We start from the raw sequence: 19,578 nt of genomic DNA on the forward strand, positions 1-19,578 counted from the left end.
GCCAGGCCAGCGCTGAGGGTTCGTTTGGCTAATTACCAACACCTGCTTTCAACACCTTTTAATCAACGCCAACCAGCCACTCGGTGCTGGACCTTTAAAGCTCATGGGAGCGAACTTATTCCGGACTTTCCTCTTAGCTCCGGTGTTCACACGCTCCCTTTTTCTCTCTCTCTCTCTGCCTCTTTCTCTCTCTTTCTCTCGTTCTCTCTCTTTTTCTCTCCCCCAGTTTATCTCTTTCCCAAAGCTTCTCTGGCCAGTTGTGTGTTCTCTCCCTCTTGCTCCTGTGCTCGGCGCGTGTTTGTTTCCGCCCTCTGTCGGGTTTCCACCCGTTCTCGCGCTCGGGGCGATTTTCTTTTCCGCCTGTTTTCGGGTTTTTGTTTTCAACCTGTGTTTAGAGGTTCCTGTCGAGTTTTTACCTCCTTCGTTTTCTGCTGCTCTACACTTGGGTTCTAAAGCCTTCTGGGCTGGAGAGCTACTGCTCCCCACCCATTACAGTTAGATAGCTAAATCTGACTAGAGTAGAGCTGCTAATGTAGCAAATACTAGCTTAATATATTACACTTTTTTTTAAATGTACATACATACATGTTAAGCTCTGGAAAAAAATAAAATAAAATACCACTTCAGTTTCTGAATTAGTTTCTCTGATTTTGCTATTTATAGAAATATGTATGAATAAAGTGAACATTTTGTTTTATTCAACATTTCTCCCAAATTTCAAAGAAAAATATTATCATTTAGAGCATTTATTTGCAGAAATTGAGAAATGGCTGAAATGACAAAAAAAGACGCAGAGAAAACAAGTTCATATTATTTTTCATATTAGTTGTTAAGAATTCAGAAATTAATATTTGGTGGAATAACCCTGGTTTTTATTCAGTTTTTATGCATCTTGGCATGTTCTCCTCTCTCCACCAGTCTTACACACTGCTTTTGGATAACCTTATGCTACTCACTCCTGGTTCAAAAATTCAAGAAGTCCTGCTTGGTTTTTATGGCTTCAATTTGGTAAAATCAAAGAAACTCATCATTTTTAATTGGTCTCTTATTTTTGTCCAGAGCTGTATATAGTCAAGATTTATTTGTGTAAAAAAAGGCTAAAAGGTAAAATGTGTAGGAATAAATAGACAAATGTAAATCACAGCATGATATTAGACATTTAAATAGTTTCCAAACTGGATCATTATCAGCTGAGTATTCCACAGAGTCCATATTGTGGGTAGATATAAGTCAAAACAGGTTGCCAGATATGAAATTTATTAAAATTGACCCCTACAGCCCTCCGAAGTGTAGAGCCGCTGTGTTTAAATGAAGCTGTACGCTGGTGGCGTGTACAGTGCAGTCTGTGATGTGCGAGTTTAGTTTCCATCTGCTTTAATGTTGAAGCGACTTTAAGCCCCCGCTCCCCCGTGCATTGTTTCAGGGTGTTACTGGGGCTTCGCCTCCATGGCCACCACAGGAAGAGTGAATCAGCTGCATGTTCTGACTTTACTCAGCAAGGCCTGGGCTGACTCAAGCCCATGTTCATTACTGTACACTGCTTTTCCTTTTTTTTTTTTTTTTGACTGTTTACAGCTTTGTCTTGTTGTTTTTTTGCTCACAGGTCTGCAACAACACGAGCGACCGCAAGCATGCAGACGCCACGCTGGAGCGCTACGTCACCGAGACTGTCATGAGCATCGTTACCACCTTCTTCAGCTCACCCTTTTCCGATCAGAGCACTAGTTTACAGGTAATCAGGTCCAGTACTTTTCTTTTTTTTTCTTTTTTTTTTTTTTTGCGTTACGCCAGATGTTCAGCAAAACATAATATTTAAAACCCTAATCAGGAAAAAATAAATAAAATGGAACAGTATAGGAAATGCAAATTTACTTAGATTTTTATTTGATTGCAGACACAAGATATCTTATTTTTTTATCTTCTTAATCTGTAATATATATATATATATATATATATATATATATATATATATATATATATACATATAAACCTTATGATGGCACAGCTGCCATCAGACATATGAGTATAGGATACCAAAGGCAACTCGAATGGTTTACATGAGATGATCATGGGTAGCAAATGCAGTGGAAATTATACATCTGTTTTTGTTTTTGTTTGTAATTTATGTTAGTAAAGTCTCATTCATTTTGTTTTAAATGTATGTGTTACACAGCTCTGAAAAAAAAATAAGACACCACTAAAAAATAATTAGTTTTATATAAGTGGCATTACGTTATCCAAAAGCAGTGTGTAAGACTGGTGGAGGAGAACATGATGCCAAGATACATGAAAACTATGATTAAAAACCAGGGTTATTCCACCAAATAATGATTTTTCTGAACTCTTAAAACTTGATTATGATTATGAACTTATTTATTATTTTGGCCATTTCTCATTTTCTGTAAATAAACGCTCTAAATGACAATATTTTATTTGGAATTTGGGAGAAATGTTGTCTGTAGTTTATAGAATAAAACAACAATGTTCATTTTACTCAAACATAAACCTATAAATAGCAACATCAGAGAAACTGATTCAGAAACTGAAGTGGTCTCTTAATTTTTTTCAGAGCTGTCTTTTTGCCACGAGTGACCAAAGATTAATTTCCACATCCTGGACAATAAACATATTCTATTCTATTGTTTAAACACTTAAAATATATTTTAGACATTTTATTATTCATTTATTTTGCATGTTCCATACTGTCCCAACTTGTTTTTGGTTTGAAGTTGTAAATTAAAAGGGCAATACATGATAAATGTAATTATATAAGCCTTTTTTATGTGTAGTCCTGTTTTTTTGCTGTTTTTTGTTGTTGTTTGTTTATTCATTTGTCTGTGTTCTCCTTGTTTTTTTATTATTATCTCTTAATTGAATGATTTATGTATTTGAAAATTTGGTTTTGTAAAGGAAGTTGGTACATTTTGATAATTGTGATGCCCCTCCCCTCGCCTAGGTGGCACGTCATATGTATGTAAGTACCAGTAATTCACCCCCTCCAACCCCTCCTTACCCTTTGGTGGTCCTCTTCTAACCTCTGAGACCAAACACATGCAGACAACATACTCACCACTGAATTGCCTAACACACACACACACACAGACACACACAGACACACACAGACACACACAGACACACACAGAAACACACACACACAGACACACACAGACACACACACACACAGACACACACAGACACACATGCACGTACACACATAGACAGACAGATTTCTTTAGAAAAGGGCTGACTGCTTGGATTGAGTCAGAGCTTTCCAAGAACTCAGATTGTGCATGCACATAAATGCACATAAATAAAAAACACACACACACACGGTCCGCAGTGTAAGCTACTTTGCAGATCCAAACTTCTCATATTTCAGTTTTGCAACATCACTAGAGTGGTTAGACCTTGCCTGGTTAACAGATGGTTTCACAGTTCTTTAGGAGTGTGTGTGTGTGTATGTGTGTGGGTGGGTGGGTGTGGGTGTGTGGGTGTGTGTGTGGTGCAGGACAGCAAGTAACATGGTGTTATTACCATAGATATAGTATAGCTTTAATTTAGTGTTCAATATTAAATTTACAGTGTAAAAAATCATTAAAAAAAAGAAAACATTTTATGAGAGACGAGTACAAAAAATCAAATGAGCGAGCTGTCCACAACAATCGCTGATATAAACTGTGTGTGTGTGTGTGTGTGTGTGTGTGTGTGTGTGTGTGTGTGTGTGTGTGGTTTGAGCTGTGTATATATGTATATATATATACATATATATATATATATATATATATATATATATATATATATATATACATATATACACACACACACACACACACACACATATAAATATATATATATATATATATATATATATATATATATATATATATATGTGTGTGTGTATGTGTATATATATATATATATATATATATTAGGGGTGTGCCATATCGCCCACATTTTTAAATATCTTGAACAATATTATACCCTGAAATATCGTGCCATATCAACCACCTCCTATTATCACATCGGGGTACTACTTTTTTTTTTTTTTTTTTTGTAAATACTGTTTTTGGCAAAAGAAAAATTTACACTGTTCTCATTTTTCATTATATATCTACTAGAGACTTTAGATTATATCTGTCCAGTATCATTTATTTTACTTTAATCCTGGATATATGGAGATATGGAGACCTTCTATTCTGGATCATTGACTTCTGTTATAAATCGGATAAAATTCTTGTATTTTTTTATTAATTTAATTTATTATTTTTAAAAATCACTGTGGGTTTGCTGTTCTTGGAACACTTTGTCACGTTTCTTTGGACTGTAGGAAACTTGGCTCAGGTCTATAAACCCACCCGACTCCCCCCACAGTGAATTTCACTCCGTTTTCAGTGGAAGTACTGCCGTGTGCTCACGTGGACCGGGTCACTATTCGGCTTAATTTGTATGTGCTGACAGCTGCTTCCTGCTTCTGAGGGCTCCTTCAGGAAGTCCTCAGTCTGTTTCTGGTGTTTTTTCCCCTCTGGGTCGCGGGTTGATGGGAATAGGAGGGTTTTTTCACTGAAGTGAACGCTGTCTGTTGGACTGCAGAGTCTTTTTGAAGTTTTTTTTAGAGCATGCTCACTTGGTTGAGTTTCATTTGGAAAGTAAGACAAAACACACAAACACGTAATGCCATCATGACTAAAGAGTTAGGACGTGCACTGTCTTTCTGTCCTAGTTTCTGTCTTTCTCATCTGCCCCCCTCCTTTTCTTTTTCTAGTTGTTTTCTATTTGGACCCTGTAGCTCTTCGGTGTCGTGCCTTGCAGAATATTATATTATTGTATTATAGTTATTAAATACTGAATTACTGAATTTTGGTAACACTTTACTATAAATGTACATTAGCTAACAGTAGAGTTTATTAATTATTATTATTATTTGCAGCTCTTTTCATTATTATTTACAACATTAAAAGCAATGATGTTTAATAATGTCTTAACAACTGACAATTAATTAATTATTTGAGACATAATGTAACAGTTGACAGTGTCTATTACTTTTGTAAGTACTGTTATTTTGGCCCTTATTGTAAAGTGTTCCCAAATTACTGTCTTAACAAAATTAAACAAGAACTAAACTAACTGAAGCATAAAGCTTTGAGAAAGCTTTTGTGTTTGAATAATCTGAAATAGGGCTGGGCAATTATGAATTATTGAATTATTTCAGATAAATGGTGATATCGTCACTGTCCAATGAAAAACAAGTATCTCCATTTTTTTTTCCAGATTTTTGTGTACTACATAATTTTTTGAACAGACAAACTGTCTTTTACACTGTGCCAAAATTTCTTGATAAATTAACCAATAGAAATACTTCAAAATGACCTGGATTTTTTTTTTTTTTTTTTTATATACAGGTAAACCTAGTTTTGAACCATTTTTTATCTGTAGTTTGACTTTTAGTAGGAGGGAAAAATTGTCAATCAATTAGATTTTTTGTAAAAAAAAAAAAATGGTAGATTATTTTTAAAGCCATAATCGCCCAGCTCTAGTGACTAATATTAATAGAATAAATAAATAAATAAATAAATATATCAGCTGACACTAAACCCCAACAGCTTTTTCTGTCCACTCCACCCCCTTTATTAGGTCTTTCCTACCTAGAACTGCGGTATCATGACGTTTTCATTTGTTCTATTTGTCGTAACAGGCCTCCATTCTGGGCAAACTAACAGAGGTATTTACTGTGTAGCGGGTTGTTGCACGGTGATTGCACAGGGTGGTGTGGTGACATACTTTGGGTTAGTCACACTTCTAGTAAGCCTTTGTGGGGGGAGCTGTCTCAAAACTCATACTGGTTGGAAAAAAAAAAAAAAAAACATTATTTTTCCTCTTTTTTTGAGACGTAACCCCTTTAGGCCTACTAGACCTGGTCTAGACCTGTTTTGTTGTTTTTTTTTAGGATTGAATTTCCCACTTTTCTTTTTATTATAGTCATTTTAGTCGATTAATCTCCCTTCACTTTGTTGTATGGTGCTGGAAGGGTTGTAGAAAGAGTTTTTGATGTGGCTTCACCTGGTTAATGTGTTTGAAACTATGACATAGAATAAAAACTTTATATAACATTTATATATTTTTTATTCTACAGGCACTGTTAATGTAATGTTAATTGTTAATAATGTTATTCATAATTTTGGTATAGCGCAGTATATATATATATGGTGTGCTACCAAACACTGCTGATGACCTTATTGTAATAATTCTGTGTATTTCTGAAAATATTATTATTTAGGGCCCTATATTACACGTTGTGCAAGGTGCATTGTGTTGCTCTTTGCTATCTTACACCCTGCCAACAGCCTATTTTCACACCATTGCACCTATATATATAGAATATATCTACGCTGATGGGCGTGGTGGTCTGGCGTATTGCTATCTTGGTGGTGGAAATCACAGGTGCCCCACTGACTTATTAAAACCCTGACAACAATCAACATTCAAATGTATATTGCTGTCTTGGCAATGCACAAACCCATCTTTTACATTAATGATAAACAGAATGCTTAATAAAATAACATTGCTGTTTCCAAAGATGAGCTGCTTATGCACCTTCACCACTTGAACGAGCAGGTCAGCTTCTGCTGCTGAGAAGTGCAGAAGCGTTGCGCCGTTAAAATTGCAACCCGCCAAATTCAGACCTTGTTCTAACTTTTAAAGGGAGCAGCAAGTGACACGCTGATTGGTTTATGTCACGTTATGACCAAAACACACCCAGTAGTACATCCCTTTTGCATGTTTTGAGCCTCACAATGTGTACTTTTCCCGTCGTTACGATAGCAAAGACACACTTACGCACCCTAAATCAAGCTGCACGGTGTACAGTTTATGACTTGTCTAGATTGCTAAAATAGGGCCCTAATTATTAAATATTGATGTTATTATGATGGGTAGCACTACTTACAACATTCTTAAGTAGTTGTTCCTTCTTTTGTATGTTTATTAATGTCTTAACTAGTGTTTGTTGATAAATAATAAGTTGAAACATTATTTAAACATTTATTAATATTTATTACTGACATAAGATTACCCCTGTTGTAAAGTGTTGCTTATAATGCTATATATTAGCTATATAGGTCTGCTTTAATAACTTAAGTAATTTAAGTTATTAATACTCTCCTGATGTGTAGCTTTGTGTGTGTGTGTGTGTTTTCTGAATCTCTTAGTGTCTGTTACCTTTGTGTTGTGAGGTTGTGTGTTCAGTATCATCTGAACACTTCATTGCAGTATATTTACTGTTTTTCTGTCCCAATAAATGTTTGTCTGTTTGTTTTTTTTTCTGTGTTTTAATGATTAAACCCATGTCTTTCCTTTTTTTCTTCCCTTTTTCCCTTCTTTTTTTGTGGTTCCCCTGCTGCTCTGACCCCTCCCCGCTCCTCAGACCCGTCAGCCGGTCTTTGTGCAGCTGTTGCAGGGTGTTTTCCGGGTGTACCACTGTAACTGGCTCGTGCCGACCCAGAAAGCATCAGTGGAGAGCTGCATCAAAGTCCTGTCTGACGTGGGTAAGAAGATTTCCTCAACCAATTCAAATGCAGATTTTTAAAAGGCCAAAATCATTCAGCATCATGAGCATTATCTCATGTTCTCATTTTCTCTTTTTTTTTATGTCGTCTGCAGCCAAAAGTCGTGCGATCGCCATCCCAGTGGATCTGGACAGCCAGGTGAACAACCTGTTTGTGAAGTCCAACAATGTGGTGCAGAAGACCATCCTGAACTGGAGGATGTCTGCTCGAAACGCCTCCAGACGAGATTCCACACTCACCACCTCCAAAGACTACAGGAACATCATCGAGAGGCTACAGGTACACTGTATATAATAATAATACAAATCTAGTGAAATGGTATAAATTTTAATAATATTTTTTGTCTCACCAAGCAATAATCAGTGCTTATTTTAAATAATCTTAACTTAAAATAAGCACACGTATCAACCGTCAAGTTATCCTGACTTGTGTCCAAATTTTTCCTCGATTCAATACTTACATTAAAGATTTTGAGACTTTGCTGTTGCTTATTTTAAGAAATCTTACTAAGAAAAATTAGCTTACCGCATTGGCAGATTATTTAGCTTAATATAAGCATTTAATATTATATAATATAATGTAATTAAGCAATAATACACTCGAGGTTCATGCTATAATGTGTAATATTGGCACTGCTGTGCTACAGTTGTAGAGTGTAGATCAGCACAGCAATGCCAATATTACACGTTATAGAACGAACCTCGAGTGTATTAATGCGATTTTACCACAACTCCATTATTATTACTGTTTATTGAATGATTTTGAGTTAAATAGGATCTGTAATTGTAAGCGCTGCATTGTTGCAAGGTTACCTGTATGAGTAATACATGGAGAGCTTCGGTAACAGTGCATTACTGGCTGATAATGGCACTCATAGAACGCCTCTCAGCCAATCACAATGCAGGGTCGGAGCGAATCGTGGTATAATATAATTTGAGCACATCTCAATTTTTATAGATTTTGTGTAGTTTTTGACAATAGATTTTATTGCAGTGTAAGCATTTTTTATACATTTCCCAGATTGAATTATCCATGACATTTCTACCATAGACAGATCATATGTGGAATTATTATTATGAACACAAAATACTGGATCATTGACCTCTGGTGAAAACGCTATTAATTACTGAAATAGACGTAAATTTTACAGAAAAATAAACTATTACAATTTACCTTTCTCCCTACATCGGTTAGGTGCAAGCACAGCTCTATCTTATACCCTGATCAAGTCATGTCACCAAGACATGAGAAACACCAGCTCACCATTAAAAACCTCAGCGAGCTCAACCCATCACACCATCAGCCATTTGAATCAAGCTGAGATCCTAAAAATTAAGAACTTGGATATAAAAGTTACCTGAGAAAGGTCTTAAAATGTTTTAAAATGTGGTCACTGAACCCTGCAAGTATCCTGTGTATGATTGTATCAAAAATAATTTTGTATCTTCTAAAATTAATACATGTGACATAAAATTTGGCCATTTTGTCCGTGCATTAAGCAGTCTATAAAGCATGATAAACTACAGGGGTTGGAGTATGAAACTGAAACACCTGTCATTTTAATGTGGGAGGTTTCATGGCTAAATTGGAGCAGCCTGGTGGCCAAATTTCATTAATTGCACGTTGCACCAGTAAGAGCAAGAGTAAGAGTGTGAAGGTTCAATTAGCAGGGTAAGAGCACAGTTTTGCTTAAACTATTGCAATGCACACAACATTATGGGTGACATACCAGAGTTCAAAAGAGGACAAATTGTTGGTGCACGTCTTGCTGGAGCATCTGTGACCAAGACAGCAAGTCTTTGTGATGCATCAAGAGCCACGGTATCCAGGGTAATGTCACCATACCACCACGAAGGACCAACCACATCCAACAGGATTAACTGTGGACGCTGTAAGAGGAAGCTGTCTGAAAGGGATGTTCGGGTGCTAACCCGGATTGTATCCAAAAAACATAAAACCACGGCTGATCAAATCACGACAGAATTCAATGTGCACCTCAACTCTCCTGTTTCCACCAGAACTGTCCCTCGCCACAATACATTATTGCGGTCTTTCAGGTGTTTCAGTTTCATTGTCCAACCCCTGTACATAACTTCTACACCGTGTGACTGTACAATCACTCTGTTTGCATAAAGAAACGATTGGTCAGGTCATTGTGAAATGAATGGTTGTAGTAGGTAAGAGCCGTTCAAATGGAAAAAACAAGGCTGATGGAATTTGACAGAAGCCTGCAGTTGATTAGAAGACATTTGCAGCAAGTACTGCGGAAAGAAAAACAAAAGAAAAAGAATGAAAGTGAATTCTTTAGTAAAAGCAGGCGTGTTTAATTCTGCAGGCCGAAAGGTTGCGTAACATCTGCAGAAAGCTGTTGCTGCTGCTTCAGACATCTTTATTATCTTTACCTGGGTGTGAAGCTGCTGATCAAGATTAGTTCCTTACAGTTAGCTGGAATTTTCTGGCTGCTGCACGCCCTCACTACCAGGAACGAGGAGGGTCTGAGGAGCCGTAAAAGAAGCAGGAACTCTCATACCAGCAGAAAATAAAGCACTTTCAGAATGAAAGTAAAGGAGTCATCTCCTTTTGCTGTAGTTGTGAATCCTACTGTACTATACTTACAAAATGTTGTCCTGTTTTACTGCATACTTTATCATCCTTGCTCTTGCTCTAAATAAAAAGCAATTACAAACCTACCATTTAAAAATGTTTTAAACACTTAACATTATTAATATTACGCAGGAAATACAAACGAAGCACAGTACAGTTACCTCAGCAGTGCTATTCTACTCATGTATTTACTTCAGCAGTGCTATTGTAGTCCACACCGACACTTCTCGACGCTCTCTCTCGCTAGCTACATCAGCACTGCTATTTTTGTCATAAATGTATTTAAGCAATTTTAATAATACATTTTCCACAGTTCTACACAAGTCTCAGGAAGCTGCAGCTCTGGAAAAGATTAAGAGATCACTTCAGTTTCTGAATCAGTTTTTCTAATTTTGCTTTTTATAGGTATTTGTTTAAGTAAAATTAACTTATTTAGAACATTATAGAATTTTATTCTATAAACTATGGATAAAATTTCTCTTAATTTCCAAATAAAAATATTGTTATTTAGAGCATTTTTTGCAGAAAATGAGAAATGGCTGAAATAACAAAAAAGAGCTTTCAGACCTGAAATAAGGAAAAAAAAAAAAAAAAAGTTAAAATTAATTTTAAGAGTTAAGAAATCAATATTTGGTGGAATAACACTAGTTTTTAAACACAGTTTTCATGCATCTTGGCGTGTTCTCCTCCACCAGTCTTGCATACTGCTTTTGGATAACTTTATACCTTTCATTCTGGTGCAAAAAATCAAGCAGTTCAGTTTGGTGGTTTGATGGTTTGTGATCATCCATCTTCCTCTTGATTATATTCCAGAGGTTTTCAATTTGGTAAAATCGAAGAAACTCCACATTTTTAAGGGGTCTCTTATTTTTTGTTTCCATAGCTGTAGCTAACTTAACCTATATCTACACAGGAAAACCCAATCAGTCTTTTGGCAAACAATATTAACTAGCTAGCTAGGTTAGTACAGATTACATTACCAGATATGTTAATGAGGAGACCAGCCAGTAGTTGAAATACAGATTGGAGCGCTCGTAATGCTCAGTTTACGTCCACCTCCACGTCTTCCCTGCACCTAACCGTGACAGAAAGTGTTTTAGATGCTAGCATTCTTCTGTAGCATCTCTTCAGTGAGAGTTTTTTGTTTCACCTTCATTTTTAAAAGTGTAAGTGTGAAAAAGGTGTAACTCAGAAGTAAAGCTTATTTCAGTTTAAAGTGAAAGCAGCCAGTGTCCTCCATGCAGCCAGTTTATCCTAAAATTGTTTTTTTTATATTTTCTGAATAGCTGCTAATTTGACAGGAAGGCCCAGCATGTGAAGCGCAGCAGATGAGTGATGAGTGTTAAGGAAAAGGAATACTTGATGAAGGCTTGATATGTGTGTGTAGTGTGGGATTTTCCTCCACGTTGGAGAGTGAACAGAGGTCATTTGTGGGGGCGTGAGGATGTAGTTGTGGTAAACCATGTTTCCACCACATGCGGCCCCACTCACCCGCGTGATGTGCCGAAGCTTTAGGTGTGACTTTGTCTTTTTTTTTTGATCTTGTGTGAAAGTAGAATGCTAGACAAAGTGTACGCTTAGGATCACCTTCAATTTCCCAAGCCTGATTTAAACGATAAGATGAGAGACTCGTGTAGGGGTTGAAATGTTTTTGGTAGATTATTTGAAACTGTAGAAAATGTTCAACAGTTACAGAGATGAAAAGAAGACTGAGACTGTTCTCAGCAATCTATTGCTAAGGTTTATCTATTTTAAGGGTTTATTTCTTTTATTGTTAATGATTAATGGCTTATAGCCAATGAAAACCCAAAAGTCAATATCTCATAATTGAAATATTATACATATACAGCTGTGGTAAAAACTGAGACCACTTCTGAATCAGTTTCTGTAATTTTGCTATTTATAGGATTATGTTTGAGTAAAATAAACATTGTTGTTTTATTCTATAAACTATGGATAACATTTCTCCCAAATTTCAAACAAAAATATTCTCATTTAGAGCATTTATTTGCAGAAAATGAGAAATAGGTGAAATAACAAAAAATAATGCAACGAAAACAAGTTCATATTCATAAAGTTTTAAGAGTTCAGAAATCGATATTTGGTGGAATAACCCTGGTTTTTAATCACAGTTTTCATGGATCATGGCATCATGTTTTCCTCCACCAGTCTTACACACTGCTTTTGGATAAATGTATGCCTCTTCTGGTTCAAAAATTCAAGCAGTTCAGTTTGGTTTGATGGCTTGTGATCATCCATCTTCCTCTTGATTATATTCCAGAGGTTTTTAATTTGGTAAAATCAAATAAACTCATCATTAAGTGATCTTTTATTTTTTATATGGCAGTTTGGGCAGTGTGCCAAGTCCTGCTAGAAAATGAAATCTGCATCTCTATAAAAGTTGTCAGTAGCAGAGGGAAGCATGAAGTGCTGTAAGATTTTGCGGGAAAACAAAACTGCACTGACTTTAGACCTGATAATAAAACACAGTGGATCAACACCAGCAGATGACAGACATGTCTCTCCACACCATCACTGATCATCAGTAAATTTTGCATTTCATTTGTAAATCAAGGGAGCAGAGTCTGGAGGAAGAGTGGAGAGACACACAGTCCAAACTGCTCGAGGTCTAGTGTGAAGTTTCCACCAATCAGTGATCAGTGATGGTTTAAAGAGTATATGTATAGAAAAGCTATGCTTCATCATGTGTGTTTCTTGTGTTTGCATGTTTGCATCAAAGGATATAGTCTCTGCGCTGGAGGACCGGTTACGGCCGTTAGTACAGGCGGAGCTCTCGGTTCTTGTGGATGTTCTTCACAGACCTGAGCTGCTCTTCCCGGAGAACACAGACGCTCGCACCAAGTGCGAGAGCGGAGGCTTCATCTCCAAGTAAGACTCCGTTCCTCTGTCGATGTTTTTAGCTTTCCGCTTGTTCATGCTCCACCCACTAGTGTATTTTGTGTGGCACCAATTTTAAGGTGGATTTGATTCAAAGCATAGTGTTCGAATTTATCCCGATAGCGATATACATCACGATATAGCACATTTTCCATAAAAACACACACGTATGTGAGGGGAAGTGTCCCAATTTCCATCTCAACCTCAACCTTAAACACATACTCACTCACTGACTCTAAGGCTAGGTTACACTATGTTTCAAAACAGTGGCAAACAAAGCTCAGAAATTGTCTGATAGTTACATTAAAAAATACATTTATATTAAGAGCTTTGGTCTGCTGAGCCATCTCTTTTTATCATATTTGACACTTATTTGAGCTAGTGTGTGTTTTACAGCATATACATATATGATCAGAAAAAATAATCGGCAAGTGCCATTGAGTTATGTCCAGAGTTAAAAAAATAAAAAATAAAACAGTTGAATAAATGCAAATGTTAGTTTAATCTAAATTTTATGACTTTATTTTTTTTTTTATATAAAGGTCTGTTAAAAGTTTAGTGCCGTTTTCTCAGAACCAACAGAGTCCCAGGGTGGTAGTACTTTATTTTTATTATATTAGGATATTAAAATATATTATGTATTTATATTTGAAGCCCAATGTCTGTTCTTAATAATTAAAAAGTTAGTTTCACTGTAAAATGGTGTAATAGTATTATTATGCTAGTATTTTATTACTGTGGTACATTGTCTTAAAGCTCCTTTGGGGAGACCAGAAGCAGGAAAAAAGCTTTTTCTATAGTGGTGCTTTAAAATGACAATGTTAACGTTTATTGCAATAATTTCTGGGACAATATATCGTCTTGAAAATTTTGTTATCATGACAGACCTAGCAGTGGTTGATGGTTAAGAAAGCACACCATTCAGGTTTGAACTGTGCGGAGCTTTGTTTTTGGCTCAAGATTAGGAAAATTAAACTGGTTGTTTAATTCGAATTCAGCACCCCCCTCGCCAGGAAAAGCACCCTCTCTCAGGAGAGACTTCAGGTGACGATTATTTTTCATTATTTCTTTTGACTCAGCGTAGTTTAGAACAGTATCTTAGAACAGTATTTCCATTTTCTAAGTAAAGTTAAAGCCAAGAAGACGTGTGTGCGCACTCCAGAGAGAGGGTGCTTTTCCTGGCAGGGGTGCTGAATTCGTATTACCCATCCAAAACTCATCCAAGCTTCTAACATGCAGTTCAATGCAGAAACAGACACAAAGACAAAGACAAAGACAAGTAAGTAGCAGGAGAGGCTGAGAGTCAAACTTCCATTAGTTCTTAAAAGATATATGCAGCACAGAGAATGTGAACATTGTCAAAGTATGGCAAAAGACTTCAGCAGATTCGACTACATCAGCGTAGGTAAAGGAGCCAGAAGGTAACATAGACATGAGTACACCCTGAATGGTATGCTGTCAACTAGGCAGAGTCACGTTACCTGTAATTCCTTGATAATGGGTCCAACGCTTAGACAGTTGCACCACCCTACTGCACGTTTTCTTGTTAAATTGTGAATAAGATGTGTTAAATGTGTTTAAAAAAAACAGTTAAAAGAATTTCATATACGCTTACATTCAGCCAGCCAATCACATCTGTTCAACCTGCCACAGATTAATGTATGTGATGTTGTGATTGATTAAGGGTCTTGGAACAGGTGTAGTGTTTACTACAGTCTATCTGTCCTCAGTGTGAACTCAGTGTTTGTCTGTGTGCGTGACAGCGCTGCTCTGTTTGAGTGTGGAAGTAGTTTCTCTGTGGGGATTAAGAGTGTGTGTGTGTGTGTGTGTGTGTGTGCATGTGTCTGAATGCAGCTTCTGTCAGGATTAAGTGTGAGGTACTGCTGGAGAGATGTGTTCTGTTGGATTAGTTTGTTCTGAATGGAGTACGATTACAGTGTGCACTGAAACGTGTGTGTGTGTGTGTGTGTGTGTGTGTGTACATGTGTGCACTCTGATGGGAGCAGAACTGTCCTCATCATTCAGTTCAGTTGCTGTCTCAGCACAGTGTTACACATCAGTCTGAGCTGGAACTGAGTTCACTTCAGTCTAGCAGAATTTACTGAGAGAATTTTCAGAACAAAATATTAATGTAATAAAGCATGTACCAAAACTACAGAAACAAAAGTATTAAGGTCATGTTATGGGTAGAGTTGGGCGATTTGTCTGTATCACCAGAATAAAAATAGCAGATGAATGACAGATGTTTGTCTTTAAGTCCCATCACCTTTATTTTGTCACAACAGTCATTGCCTAAAAAAATTACTGCACTAAAGTAGACAGTTTATTCGCATGTGTTGAATGAATGATGTATTGACAACACCAATATTATGTATTTAATTTATTTTTATGTATAGATATTTTTATGTATATTTTTATGTTTTATGTATTAAACATTTCTTTTTAAAGAAATTTTTAATTTTGTTTTTTTGTATCACTTCTTACAATATAGGCCTAGTGTGTGTGTGTGTGTGTGTGTGTGTGTGTGTGTGTGTGTGTGTGTGTGTGTGTTTTGTTGAACCACAGGGACACTTTCATAGTCATGCACTGTAGTACAATTGTTAAATTTGACTAGAGTGTAAAAAAAAATAAATAAAATTCAACAGGTAAAACAATGCAAATTAATAATTAGACCAGTCTCCTACCTGAATGTACACATAAAATAATAATTAAAAAAGGACACTGTGATTTTTAAAATCGATAAAATATACCAAAATTAAATATTGCAATAAAATAAAATATCAATATTTATTACACCCCTATTTTTTATTAAAAACTAAAAACTAAAACTAAACTAAAAACTAAAGAATAAAAATGTTGACCGCTTATCTGATCAATTTTTTTTTTCTCGTCTCTCTCTTTCTCTCTCTCCCTCTGTCTTACTATCTCTCTCTGTCTTACTATCTCTCTCTGTCTCTCTCTCTCTTTGTCTCTCTCTCTCTTTGTCTCTCTCTCTATCTCTCAGGTTGATAAAGCACACTAAGCAGTTGCTGGAGGAGAATGAGGAGCGTCTGTGCATTAAAGTCCTGCAGACTCTCAGAGAGATGATGACAAAAGACAGAGGTTATGGAGAAAAGGTAGAACAAACACACACACACACACACCCACACACACACAGAACATCTTTCCTATGGTCCGGTTCTCCTTGTTTAGATTCCCTCGTGCAGTAAGAGGTAACTTTTATCTCTCTTTCTGCATTCAGTTATATAAGTCTATTACTTTATTCTCCAGTAATTCAACATTTATCATTTTAGCTTCTACTTTACTCTCACACACACACACACACACACACTCACACTCACACACACACAGCAGGACTCTGCTCTTGCTCTTATCTTCCTGACAGTTTTTCAGATACTCCAGCAGTTAAGTTCTTTGATGTGGGTTTGAGGGTTATAATTGACCTCACACAAAAAATAAAACACTCGACCATTTTCTTCAGCATTAAGAGAATCAGCATGTCCTTAAAACTGATAACACTGAACAGACCCCCCCCAGCATGTTCTAATCACTAATAATGATCTTGTTTGGCTGAATTAAACACTTATTGCACTAATCTCACTTTAACCACAGCCTGGATCTAGATCACGTCTGTCAGAACTCGGCTCCTGGAGGGTCACAGTGCTGTTCTCTAGTATTTTACAACCCCACATCAGAAGAAAGTTGGGATGGTGTAAGAATAAAATATTAAGCACAGAGTTTCTCACATTTACATTGACTTTTGTTTAATTGCAGAGAGTTCGAACAGTAAGAATTTTATTTTATAGCTTAATAGACATCTTTTTCTGCATTTCAGGCCTTTAGTATGTTTAAAAAAAGTTAGTATGGCCTGCAATGCAGTTTACTAGGCAAAACATGAAAGGTATTGGGTTCATACTGGCTGTAATTAAATAAGAAAAACTGATTTTTCAGACTTTCCTGATTGGGGTTGTATTTTTGAATCTTGTTGAACCAGAGAATAAAGAGTACAAGCAACCTGTGTCCATCCAGTACCTGAGCTTGACCCCTGCTCTAGATCAGTCACATAATTAACCTAAAATGCTAAGTTGTACTAAATGCTAATATAAATATCTGAGACCCTGTTTACACTTGATCTCTTTATATAAAATTTGAGATCACCTCCTAAAGTGGTTTGTTTGAGTGATTTTTTTATTTTTTTTAATTGAATGTGGCTTGATCTTGATTTTATCCAGATATAATCCTGATAATCAAAAGAGGCATAAAGTGGTGACCAGGTGTAAACGAGGTCTAAATTGATCTGTTTTATTTATTTTCTTTTTTTTTTTTATTTGGCTGAGGTTGTCTGCACTTTTTCTCTGAGTGTTTGGGTTCACTTTTGGCTCTTTTTCCCCCACTAACCCGAGGCCTGTATTCTTCTCTTGCAGCTGATTGCCTTTGACGATGAGCTGGATGTGGCTGAGGTTGAACTTTCTGTCTTTTTTTCCATCCTTTTGGCTTCTGCTCTGTGCTTACGTGCCGCCGCTAGCCTACTTCTAGCTTTCTGTTTTTCATTCTCTTCTTTGTAGTTGTTCTTTGTAGTTGTTTGGTTTGTTTTTTTATTGTTTCGTTAAGTTAGGTTGTTGGTTTGGTTCCCGCCACAAACCCAGTCTCTCTGTCTGTGATAGGTGTGTGTGTGTGTGTGTGTGTGTGTGTGTTTGTGTGTGTTTTGGTTAAACTGCTATTTCCTATTAATATGTATGGTTTGGTGAAAGTGCTATTTTTTGTGTGTGTGTGTGTGTGTGTGTGTGTGAGTAGTCCTTACATCTACTTGCATATGGTTGTATCACTGGGAATGTGTGCAAGTAAAGCAACACCATTGATCTGTTTGTTTATTACCTTAATTTCCTCTGTGTTTAAGTGAGTAAGTGAGTGTGTGTGTGTGTGTGTGTGCGTGTGCGCACCACATGTTCCTTTCTTTTATCTGTAGAGAAACAGCAGTGTTTACTCTCTGTATAAATTTTATATTTTTAATTTAAAATTGTAGTATTATTCCTGAGTTGGGAGGGAACATAATATCCTAATGGATAGGATCAGTGTCCCGGCATTTTGACGGTATTTCCTAAATTAACAAAATGTACTCAAACACACAGAATTTCACACAGAAATTTATTTAGATTAACCTGCATTAAAATGGTTGTATTTTACAGACTGCAAGGTGCACTGTATTATAAGGCACTCTATCAGTGAACGTCTGTTTTCATATATAAGATGCACTGGATTGTAAAGCGCATTTAAGCGACAATAGTAAGGAACAAGGGTGTTGCCATTTTTTCTTCTAATGAGAAAGTTGGGGGAAGCATCTTAGTAAACAAAAAGAATTTTCTTTCAAAGTCAAACAAGTTCTGGATGTTAATCTACACATATTTCTCTCCTGAAAACTGTTTATTTGGGTGAGTAAAGCACTTGCGTTTATTAACAATATTAAGTTTAGCGCTAGTAAAAGCCATTATTCTGATACATCAGCTCACAGATGCCCTGTTCTGTGGACATCACCGTAGGAGTGATGTGGGGAGAGAGCGCCATCTACCCACCCGGAGGGAGCAGGGCCAATTGTGCCCTCTCTGAGCGCCGGCAGCTTGATGGCAAAGCTGCATGAGCGGGGGGTTAAAACCAGTGACCTCCGGCTCATAGTGGCAGCGCTTTAGACCGCTGGACCACTACTGTGGTATTTTATAATTATTTATATATAATTTACATAAAATGGCAACATAAATACATATAATATCATTTATCACAATTATTTTTAATCACAATCGTTCAGTCAGTCATAGTCTCAGATCACTGGTCTGGTTGAGCTAATCCTCACAGTGTCCTCACAGTGTCCTCACAGTACTGAAGCAGTGAGTGTCCTGATGTGCCCTCCTCCTCCTCCTCCTCTCGTACTGGTGAACGTTGTCACGTTCAGTGTGCTGGAAGTTTGGCAGTGTGTGTGGGACCGACTGACCTCTGCCTGAGTGTTCTTATCACACAGAAGTTCAGATGTAAACAACTGTTGATGAACGATTTTATTTTTTTATTACGTTGTGCAGTTATGTAAGGTTTGGATTTTGAACTCAGGCCGTCTGGAAAGTAACAAGTGCATGTTTTGGTTGTGTTGTGGGGTTGTGCATTAATAAACTAAATAAATAATTAGTTTATTAATGGTTACTAATTAGATTGTAAATGCCTTAAAAATCATTAGTAATCAAGTAGAAAGGGCAACAATGTCCTGTTGTTTGCCAAATTATGAACCCACAGCCTATATTGTATCTATATTGTTGCCCTTTCTATGTATATGTGTTATAACTGATTATTAATGATTTTTAAGGCATTTACAACCTAGATAGTAACCATTAATAAGCTAATTGTAAACCATTTATAAACCCTTCATAAAGGTAGTCTTATTTTAAAGTGGTACCACAATATCTCTCAGCTTGTTCAGGCTGAAAGTGTGTGTGTGTGTGTGTGTGTGGAGTGAGAGGTGTCTGACCTTTGC

General features: G+C 36.6%; 1 protein-coding gene across 24 annotated transcripts in view; it reads left to right on the forward strand.

Annotated features, from left to right (window-relative positions):
* itpr1b (inositol 1,4,5-trisphosphate receptor, type 1b) overlaps positions 1-19,578 on the forward strand; it is a 227,391-nt gene that overhangs the window by 85,681 nt on the left and 122,132 nt on the right. For 18 of the 24 annotated variants that reach the window (XM_049471933.1, XM_049471931.1, XM_049471935.1 and 15 more), the window contains 6 exons: positions 1,604-1,732; positions 7,421-7,541; positions 7,657-7,841; positions 12,907-13,055; positions 16,069-16,180; positions 17,489-17,524. In XM_049471933.1, the coding sequence (XP_049327890.1) occupies positions 1,604-1,732; positions 7,421-7,541; positions 7,657-7,841; positions 12,907-13,055; positions 16,069-16,180; positions 17,489-17,524 (732 nt within the window). The remainder of the gene's footprint in view (positions 1-1,603; positions 1,733-7,420; positions 7,542-7,656; positions 7,842-12,906; positions 13,056-16,068; positions 16,181-17,488; positions 17,525-19,578) is intronic. The other 6 variants (XM_049471944.1, XM_049471938.1, XM_049471942.1 and 3 more) reach the window with 1 other exon arrangement.

Source organism: Astyanax mexicanus, chromosome 24, assembly GCF_023375975.1.
Source record: "Astyanax mexicanus isolate ESR-SI-001 chromosome 24, AstMex3_surface, whole genome shotgun sequence".
NCBI classification, from domain to species: domain Eukaryota; kingdom Metazoa; phylum Chordata; class Actinopteri; order Characiformes; family Acestrorhamphidae; genus Astyanax; species Astyanax mexicanus.